Source organism: Oryza brachyantha, chromosome 5, assembly GCF_000231095.2.
Source record: "Oryza brachyantha chromosome 5, ObraRS2, whole genome shotgun sequence".
NCBI classification, from domain to species: Eukaryota; Viridiplantae; Streptophyta; class Magnoliopsida; order Poales; family Poaceae; genus Oryza; species Oryza brachyantha.
In genome coordinates, this window is record NC_023167.2 from 13,955,338 (window position 1) to 13,966,074 (window position 10,737).

Sequence of the window (10,737 nt, forward strand, 5' to 3'; positions counted from 1 at the left end):
ACCTCACCACCTCGCGCCGCTCGCTCCCTTCCTTCGTCGTCCTCCTCCCCACCACCTCCGCAGCGGCAGCGGCAGCGGCGAACCCGGGCGCCCATGGAGGCCGCGGCCATGCCAAGACCCCCGTGCCACTCCCTCCCCTCCTCTCCGCGCCTCCCCGCCCACCTGTCCCTCCTACTTCGGCCCCGCCGCTCGCTGGCTCTCTCGGCCCCGGCCGCCAGGCCAGTCGTGGCCCCGTGCGCCGCCGCTGGCCACAGGGGCGAGAACGAGACCACCCCCATAGAGAAGAGTCGGTACCCTTCTTGATCTTTGTTTTTTTTTTTCGCTTTGCTCGTGATGTTATTGGGAACTAGTAGTAATTATTTGGGTCACTGGACTGACGCGCTGTGCTTCTCGCCCTGTGGGATGGTGATCTCTGTGTGGTTCAGGGTTTCCTCCCCCTTCCCAACTGTGATGGACATCAACCAAATCCGCGATATCTTGCCACACAGGTGACTAGTTTTCTTTGGGGAACTATTCGATCATTTTAACTTTTAAGCATGCCTGTGTGCGTGGCTTTGCCGGATCATGTTATACTAGTCTCCAACCCTTGCTATTGTTATTTTTATTGTCATCTAAAACTGTTAAAACACGCTTCTCATGATTTAATACTTCTGAAATTTGTAATTAATAAACATTGATATGTACTCGATTCGGAGTCTTCGATGTAACTTTTCCATGTTTTGTTAATTCCAAAATTTGGGATCAACAAGAACTAAATTAAGTTTGCAGTCTCAATCCCCACAACATTAGAATAGATGGGTTTTTAACATGACTCAAAATTACAGTCATGGTAATACGATCTATCTAACTGATTAGTGTATTTATAGATATAGATATGTGTTGGTGCATTTCACTGATGGAGATTTAAGATGAAATTTTAGGAATCGGAATCTGATTAATGATCTACTAGATCCATTATTAACATCATTTATTGTGCGGCTTTGGATAGTTGAGCTTCTGGAGTGTGTATGTTGACCTGAGTTTCTCCACTGTAGCACTGGTCATAATGTGCATAAAAAATGTATCGGTTACAAAAAGAAGAGAGTGGGATGAGAAGAACTGTTCTTCTTCAGTTCTTCTATTTTTCTGAAAAGATGAGTGCTTTTACATGTGCTGTGCAACCTTGCAGAATTCTAATAAGGAAACATCATCATATTGTCAGCAAAGGGGAAAAGAGCATTAGTTTGTTATGGATTTTCTATCTCATATATATTTGATTGAGCATACTTAAACTTCGATTTGGTTCTACTAACTAGGATTTTTTTCTGTGTGTGCACTTTAGGTTTCCATTCCTTCTGGTTGATAGAGTGATTGATTACAAGCCAGGGGAATGTGCTGTTGGGATCAAGAATGTTACAATAAATGACAACTTCTTCCCAGGGCATTTTCCGGAGCGACCTATAATGCCTGGTGTTCTTATGGTGGAGGTATACATTGATTTTGTTTTCTCCTACATCACTGATACCTTTGAAATTATAATCAACTGGCCTTATTTCAGCATGGAAGGTTTTCCTTGCTCTTTTTTTACTACTGAACGTAGTGTTGTCATAACTAAACTAAGAGAATAGGCATGCTTATTTAACTTGGCACTAGGACGGCGTGCCTGAAGAGTTAACGAACTAATGAAGCAAAGAACTGAGTGGACTATCCTGGAAAATTATAGTCATAAGTAACTGGTAGTTGCTAGCAACATGCATTAGTATCTTACTATCTTACATGAAGGTTATCCTGCATTGCAATGATGACCTAACGATATGCAAGCTTCTTCAGGATGCATGAAAATTAAATAGTTGTAGAAGGATTTTAAAATAATCATGTATGTGGTATTATTGTTTGGTACCCTTCATAGGACTATAAGTATAAGCCATAGGTTGAACTTTTCCTTTTCATTCTGTTTGAGAACAGGTGTACTGGGTCTTAGGTATTTCTTGCCTAGTGACAAACTAGTTTACACCTTGATGTGCAGGCAATGGCCCAGGTTGGAGGTCTAGTGATGTTGCAACCTGAAGTTGGTGGATCTCGAGAGAACTTTTTTGCAGGGATTGATAAAGTGAGATTTCGGAAGCCTGTGATTGCTGGAGACACCTTGATTATGAGGATGACTCTGATCAAGTTGCAGAAGAGGTTTGGAATTGCAAAGATGGAAGGAAAAGCATATGTTGGAGGCGACCTAGTATGTGAGGGAGAGTTCTTGATGGCTACCGGATCTGAATAAGGCACAAGTTTTGTGTTTCAATATTTTCGAACCAATCAGCTTCTTTGCCTACCACAATCAAGTCTTGGGCTATGTTGTAACACAGTTCATATAGTCTAGTCCGGATGGTGATGCTTAATGCAGGACTGCAGAGCTATATAATGCTGTCATGCCAAATATGTTAAATTGAATTAACTAGATTTTATTGTTTTTAAGAAAATGTTAGGCATAGTGTATGGACGATGTCGTTGCTTTTTGAAAGTCCTGGCAAGTGGCAATTTTTTGCAAGGTTGAGTTGTACAGAGTGCACCTTTGTTATACATGTGTCATCTGTTGGATTTAATTCGTTTTCAGTTTTCAAAGGGATTTATTGGTTCAATTATGGGAGGGAATGTATTGGTTCAGTGATGGGTGTACGGTGGTTAGAAATTTAGACCATCTGAAGAAATCCCCTGTAGTTCACTATTCTACTCTATGGCTGCCCTTTCATCGGTGGTTTTATCGGTGGTTTTAGGGGGTGTTTGTTTTCATTCAACTTTGTCACATCAAATGTTTGAACACTAGTTAGAAATTTTAAATATAGACAATTAATAAAACTCACTCCATACTCTTGACTATTTCACGAAACGAATCTATTGAGCTTAATTAGTCTATGATTAGTGAATGTGATGCTACGGTAAATATTTACTAATTATGAATTAATTAGGCTTTAAAAAATTTGTCTAATGAAATAGTCTTTATTTATGCAATTAGTTTTGTTATCAGTCTATATTTAATAATCCTAATTAACGTCCAAACATCCGATGTGACAAGGGACTAAAAAAGTCCCATAGATCTAAACAACCCCTTAATTAAGTATATATCATTGTCCTAGCTGTGTAAATTATTTAACGTAAATGACTTATTGTCATGTTTGAGCAAACTTCTAATAAATGTAACTAGCATTTTAGCCCGCGCATTTGCACGGCTAGATCCAATTATCACTTTAGACTATTTGTATCTATAAAATACAATTACTGTTTTAACTACAATGGGATACTACGATGATGAGTGTGATCTTTCCTTTTTTTTATCTCTATTTTTCTTATCATAACTTCATAGAATATTAATCTTGTATATCTTTAAAATTTTGTTAGGTAGCAATACGATGAGCACAGACTCAATGAGAGCTTACGGCTTCAAATAGGATATGCACAGTTGTTTTTTCCTTATATATATATATTCCTTCGTCTCAACCATTACAATCTATATATAGTTAGCACGATCATACTGTGTATATATTTAAAATAAGATTGAATTATATATGTATATATATATATATATTCTATTTTTGTAAACAAAATTATGGTATATATATAAAACCGATAATATAATTGGATTTCACACCCAACTCCTAGAACAAAACTAATAGAGTTGGATTCATTGTCAAAACAGTAATATCTCAAAATTTCCATAGGTAAAAAAAATCAACCAAGTCAAAATTTTAGACATAGTTTAATTAAAATATTAATATTTATAATCTAGATCTACTATGATCTAACGGCTTGGAATAATATCCCTTTTTGATTAACGTGGATAATTGATATACTATTATATGTGATATAAAATTTTTAAATTATATTTTCATAGATATAATTCTACTTTCCACACAAAACCTTTTAAAGGTATAATTGGATTTCATATACAATTTTTATCTTCCTTTTGTTGATATAATTGTATTTTTATATGATAATATACATCAAATACGAAATTGTTATAATCTACATCAGTTATAATCTAACAGTTTAATTATTTTTCTTTGATTAATCTAAAATTGTTAGCATACTTTGCTTTTTCACTATACGGAGCTAGCTCACTCGTTTCAATATACAGTGCAACAAAAGGAATGATGAAAGGACGCCTTATGTCCGTCGTATATATACATGTATGATACTATATGTTTATATGTTTATATGTTAATATATGTTTATATGTTAATTCAATGGATATGTTAATGCTATAGTGCTATGACCGCGCATTAATTAATCAATAGCATTTGGACCATAATCAAATTGATCGTTCTGAATTCTGAAGAATATATGATTAATTCATATATGTATATATACATACTTGCCTTTCTGGCGCGGATTTTGGTGACCGAGAACTCGAGCTGCTGCTTGGGGTCATTGATGTCGGCGAGGGAAATTTAACTATTTACCACCGGTACACACACCTACTCCTGAGATGTCACTGTTAGCTTTCATCCTCATTTTTTGCCACTGGCCAGAGAAGTTATGCTATTTTTTGCCAACTCTACACACGTGGCAGCCTGGAACCACATGTAAGCTTGAAAAGCATGGGCGAAATATCTCGTTTGCCCTTAGCATTATCTTGTGTATTACTAATTACTTAATATTTTATAGCAATATATACCTAACAAAATAAACATATATGCATACAGTAGCAACTCTTTAATCCATGAATAAATAACAATCACCAATTTTCTCGATTCAAAAGTTTACCATACATGTATATATACATAATAACTAGGTCTCCAACCCATATTTAAATAATAAAAAAATGGTGATCGTTATTTATTCATGGATTAAAGAGTTGCTAGCGCGCGCATATATATATATACATATATATATACATACATATATATATACATACATATATATATACATATATATATGTATAAATACATACATATATATATATATGTATATACATACATATATATATATATGTATATATTCATTTTGTCAGATATATGTGTTGCTATAAAAATATCCAAATAATTAGTTTTGTATCTTATGAAACATAAGATAGTGCTAGGGGCAAAAGAGACATTACACATCATCTCAGACTGCCACATTAGCAAACCTTCCCTTGCTTATGGCAAATAATGAGGATGAAAGCTAATAGTGGTATCTCAGGAGTAAGTGTTTTTAATGGTGGCAAATAGTTAAATTTCCCTGTCGGCGAGGGTGAGGTTGGAGAGGTCGTCGCCGGTGAACTTCATGATGCCGCCGTCCAGCTACTCCATCTCGTTCCTTATCCTCGTTATCTCCACAGATATTTGTTATATACATGCAAATTATTATTAATTCATCAAGGCTTCACGATCTTCGATCCGACGACGGCGATACCGCAGCTGAGCTTGCGAACTGCATCGAGATCCGTCCAGGGAGACGACCGCTTCCTGCATGGGAATCTCAGGGAGGTTACGGCGTCCAGCACGGAGTCAGGACTTGGGTAATGTTTCTTGGACCGCGGCTTCTGCGTCGTCGATCGGCAACGACGAAGGATCGGTGTCACGGCCATCCTTGCACTGGTCGTCTGATCCCTTGCCTGTGGCTTCTGGCGGCATCGGAACATTGGACGTGGTCGTCTGATCTCTTGCCTGTGGCTTCTGGCGTCGGGACATTGGACGTGGCAGCTACGCACATCTCGGCGGTGATGATCCGCCGTAGCGTCTTGAGGTCCTCGTCGCACTTCTCTAGTGCGCGTCAAATTGATCAAGAATACGGAGATCGATCCTTTTCTCGCGCAAGGCTATCCTCGGTCGTACGGGCCTAGTCCATGTAATCTATTTGCTTTCCTTTTATATAACAAATCTAGATCATATAATCTAGATATATCATGATTTTGCGATATAGATTTTTCTTATCATGATTTAACAATGTAGATTTTTCTCTTTTTCTTCTATTAATGTGGTAATTTCTAGTATCCAGTGTTGCTTCCATTTTATTTATTTGCACGCGTATACACGTGAGTTTGTATGGAGGTCTCACGTACCGAACATGTATGATGACGCATTATCTATCGAGGAGTTAGTTAGAGCTAAGTTCTTTTATCTCATGTATAATCGGCACACCAGATTTATCTGCGGTTTTTTCAGCTCATTAAATCACAACCATTGATATAGATTTATCACAATCCAACGGTTATTTATTTTCTTATTTTTCTCCGATTAACATGATAATTTCTAGCTCCCAAAGCGAACGTGGAGCCTCATTTTCAGACTGTCTTTATATTATAATATAATAGATAGATAAATAGATAGATAGATGGGTACCATGTTGCTGAATGCTGACATCAAATGCATGAATCACTTGCCTTTCTATGACATGGCAAAGACCAGATGCTCCATTACTTTTATTGGGATTGCCGGGTACTACTATTGAAATTGGGATCCACAGGAACTCCTTGATGAGCAGTCTCAACAGCGTATTGCTTGGATCCATTGGCATACCTACAGACCATCTCTGTGCCACTCTTTAACATCTTTTCTGCCACTCCTAATCATTCGACTCTCACGGGTTATGATCGACTCAGACCTAACAAATGATTGCATCAAAAGATAAGGAAAATGTGCTCCACTTTATCCTTTTTGTCTTCCCATCGTCAAACAATCATCAAACAGAAAAGGAAGAAGAAATAGTAATGAACTGTTTTGAAAACTAATAAACGCATAGATCTCTTTTTTTTTCTACTTTTAAAACTAAATTCTCCCTAAACTTATGATTTGAACATTTTGACCATGCCACCTATCTAACGTGATCAAATAACAGTGCCACGCTAGCTTGGATTGCATGATTTGACCACACCGACGACACTAGAGAGCAAGCTCGTTCAGTGAGGGATTGTGGGGACCCCTTTTGGGTTTAGCCTAGGGAGTGCAAGAAGCGGTGCCGTGTAGAGGCATAATACACTACTTTTATGGTATTCGTATGTCTCCTTGGTAATTTACAAAATCTAGATGTAGGGCTCAAGTTTTCCTTAGTTCATCCTCCACTCTCTTAAGTATGGTCCTTCTTTTATAGTCTTAAGTACATTTCATAGTGCCTCGGATGGGAACGGCGACAAGAGCTTAATTAATGCTTCTTGCGTCTATCAAGGACTGGGCACGTCATGCTCCTGTTGTTAATCGGCGATGGGACTAAAGGGGTAAGACATAGGTAGATGTCTAGGAGGTCTGTGCAGCTCCATGCGGGTTGTGCAATGAAAAAGGTAAATGGGGATGTTGCCTGCTAGAACGATTTCAACTGTGATGCTACCTTTTAGCGGCGCATTGATGATTGTTGGTTGTTACATCAACCACTGACAACGAGTATCTCCTGTTAGGTCCGTATAAAGTGATGAGGACATGACTGATAGACTAAAGTAATAAAGTGAGACACACAACCATTTTTTCACACCTACTCTAGAATAACAGGGCCCCTCTTGTCTCAACTAATGTTGGAGCATGGGGCAGGGCATGTCAGACTGTTGCGCATGCTCTGTGTTAGGGAAGGGTGTCATTAAATAGGGTTGGAGAGAGAGGGCACCTTCAATCCAAAGGCAGCCCTCAGGGGTCTCACGTGCACACCCCTAGTCTAGTATTCCTTTGATAAGTGGGACTAGCCCGATGCCTACTCGCCTCACGAGTGGAGAGGCCGAGGCATCTTGACCCCTTACATTGTTTGGTCTAGCAACCATGGCCTAACCAGACTTGTCATTGCATTCTTCACCTAGCCTTCAACCTCCCTAATTATTCGCCTAGGACACTGCAAGCATCGTCGACAAATATTATCATACCAACTCCTTATGATGTGGCACTATTATTTAGCCATACTACAAGGAGTGGTGTAGCCAAAGTGTTAAAGTTTAGTGGGATGATTTAGTTTTAAAATTAAAAAATAAAAGTTCAAATAATAATTAAAAGATTAAATGCACACACAATCATATTGTAGAATCTAGCTGAGCTCCAACAGTACCGTTTCAAGCTTTTTTTTGCTTTGAACAAGTCATTTCAAAAGTTACAACATCTAAATCCATTTCGTATACTCTATTGCGCTGCAAAAGCATGAGTTGTTTTATTTGTTTTCCTTTTAAGTTGAACACATGTACGAGAGCGTAATCTAGTCACTGTGCAACGTGTCCTATAGCGGAGCCGAGCTCGCCGTCGTCGCTACGATCGGGCTCCTCACCGTGTACTTGCCGGAGTCGTCGACCCACGTCAACGACCCATGCAGCACCTCGTCGGTCTTCTTCTTCATCTGGCCGCGGATCACCACCGTGTACTTCTGCGTCTCGTGCTTGCCGCCGAACACCAGCCTCTCCGGCGCGACGGTTACAGTCAGCCCGCCCAGGCCCTTCACCTTCGCGCTGTAGCTGGCCGGCGCGTCGCCGACGTTGGTAACGACCCTGGTGAACGTCCTCACGGCGGGGGCGGTGGCCCCCGGGTCGAAGAACGCGATGAACGAGGGGTAGTTGAGGTCCAGCGACGCGCCGGTGCAGTCCACGGCGGCGGACGGCGACTGCGCCACGGTCTTGATCTGCGCCTCGGTATAGTTCATGGCGCACATGAGCCTGACGTAGTCCTCCGGCCCGGCGTCGTAGACGAGGCCCGGGTCCACGGCGCGGTTCGGGTCGATGTGACCGGAACCCATCGCCAGCGGCGTCGCGCCCCGGTTGCCCCGGCCCATGTCCTTGATGGGCGCGTTGGTGTTGTCCACCGCGCTGGCCGTCGTCATCATCGCCGACCGCACCGCGGCGGGGCTCCACTCCGGGTGCACTGCCTTGATGAGCGCGGCCACCCCGGACGCGTGCGGGCACGACATGGACGTGCCGGAGATGACGTTGAACCGACTGAACAGTTGTTGGTTCCCAACGGTGGCGACGCTGACGTTCTCTGGCCACGACGCGAGGATGAGAGACCCCGGAGCGAGAACGTCGGGTTTGAGCACCGTCGGGCAGCTCGCCGACGGGCCGCGCGACGAGTACGTCGCCACCACCGGCGCCGGCTTCGTGTCCACGACGGTCACCCCGAACTTCACCGACGCCTTGGGCTCGCGGCTCCTCTGGATGTACTGCAGCAGCGCGGGGCCGTCCTGACGGCTCAGTATGACGCCGGGGAAGGTGAAGTGCTCGGAGAGCTCTCTGAACGAGTCGTTCGTGAGGAACAAGCCGGCGCGCGCCTTGGCGTCCTGCACCGAGTAAATGGCGGCGCTGAGGGAGTCCGCGGCGTCGCAGAGCACGATCTTGTCGCGGTTTCTCGCGAGCGCGGTGGAGTTGTCGCACGCGCCGAGGAAGACGAGACCGGAGCTCGCGATGGTGCTCGGCCTGCCTGGGTACATCGACTGGCCGATGACGGTCGTGCCGTCGCCGAGCCTGACGATGCCGGCGAACTCCCGGTCGCCCGAGCCAGACGCGACGGTGAGCGTCCACGGCGTGCCGTTGTGGAGATAGCCGGGGTCGGGGCCGTCGTTCCCGGCCGAGGTTGACACGAACACGCCGCGCTGCATCGCCGCGAAGGCGCCGATGGCGACGGGGTCTTGGTAGAACGGGACGTCGTTCAGGCCAAGGGAGAGGGAGAGGACGTCGACGCCGTCGGCGATGGCCTGGTCTATGGCGGCGAGTATGTCGGACGGGTACGTGCCTTCGTCCCACAGCGCCTTGTACATGGCCACCCTCGCGCGGGGCGCCATGCCGCGCGCGGTGCCAGGAGCGTAGCCGAAGAACGACGAGCCGGCCACGGGCGAGCCGGCGGCAGTGGACGACGTGTGCGTGCCGTGGCCGTCGGTGTCGCGCGGGGAGTTGACGGCGATGGTCACGTTGGTGCCGGCGACCACCCCCTTGTTGAACTTGCGCGCGCCGACGAGCTTCCGGTTGCACACCTTCCCGGCGTCGAACGCCGTGCCGGACTCGCAGTAGCCCTTCCACCGCGCCGGCACCGGCGGGAGCCCGTCGTCGCGGAAGCTCGCGCTCTCGGGCCACACGCCCGTGTCCACCACGCCGACGATCACGTCCTCCCCGTACCGCGACGCCTCCCACAGCCCGCCCGACGCGCTGACGCCGAGGAACTCCGGCGTGTGCGTCGTGTCCCGCCTCACCGCCCTCCCGTCGTCGCGGTAGCACGACACGAACCCCCTGGACGCCCTCAGCCTCTCCATCTCCTCCGCGGTCACCCCCGCCGCGAAGCCGTGCATGGCGTGGTCGTACACGTACAGCATGTCGGCCCCCGGCGCCGCCGCGGCGAGGGTGGACTCGTACCAGCTCGCCTGGCTGGCGAACGCCCTCGGCATGGCCGACTTGTCCATGTGCACAATGTACCCTTCCTTCTCTGCCGCCGCCAACGTCAAAACCGCCGGCACGCAGAGCACAAGAACAAGCCACATCAACGCCATGCGGCAAAGCTTGGCTACGACGGCGGCGGCGGCGGCCATGTCCGGCGATGATCTCCGGCACGCAGGCGAGCGCGTGGTACACCGTAGCATGCACCGGCTATTTAACTCGTATGGGCTGATCGGCATACGGTGTTACAGGGGATTGGGGCAGTGGATCGTTGACGATTCAGAGCTCGATAAGGTTATTTGTAAATAAAAAAAATTATAAATAAAAATTTTATATACATATTTCTAATGATCTAAAAGTCAATGCTAGAAAATAAACTACAGTAAAAAATCACACGATCAACTTTAAGCTTGAAAATTAAAATTTTGGCTTATAAGATATTTTTTCCGTTGGACTGAAGCACA

The 10,737-nt window shown here is 44.8% G+C and overlaps 2 protein-coding genes across 2 annotated transcripts; one reads left to right on the forward strand and one right to left on the reverse strand.

The window, feature by feature from the left end:
• Positions 1 to 2,593, forward strand: LOC102719864 (3-hydroxyacyl-[acyl-carrier-protein] dehydratase FabZ-like). The gene is given in 5 exon segments (XM_015837406.1): positions 1 to 286; positions 426 to 433; positions 436 to 488; positions 1,322 to 1,466; positions 2,006 to 2,593. Coding segments are annotated over 5 exon segments (648 nt in total). The 5' UTR covers positions 1 to 93; the 3' UTR covers positions 2,255 to 2,593.
• A 5,355-nt stretch (positions 2,594 to 7,948) lies between these two features.
• Positions 7,949 to 10,463, reverse strand: LOC102704616 (subtilisin-like protease SBT3). Its single transcript, XM_015837126.2, has one exon. The coding sequence runs from the start codon at positions 10,423 to 10,425 to the stop codon at positions 8,140 to 8,142; it is 2,286 nt and encodes a 761-aa protein (XP_015692612.2). The 5' UTR covers positions 10,426 to 10,463; the 3' UTR covers positions 7,949 to 8,139.
• Between the last annotated feature and the right edge of the window lie 274 nt (positions 10,464 to 10,737).

What these genes read in the sequence shown, in the direction of transcription:
- LOC102704616 (XM_015837126.2), bottom strand. Translation starts at nt 10,425, where the DNA reads ATGGCCGCCGCCGCCGCCGTCGTAGCCAAGCTTTGCCGCATGGCGTTG.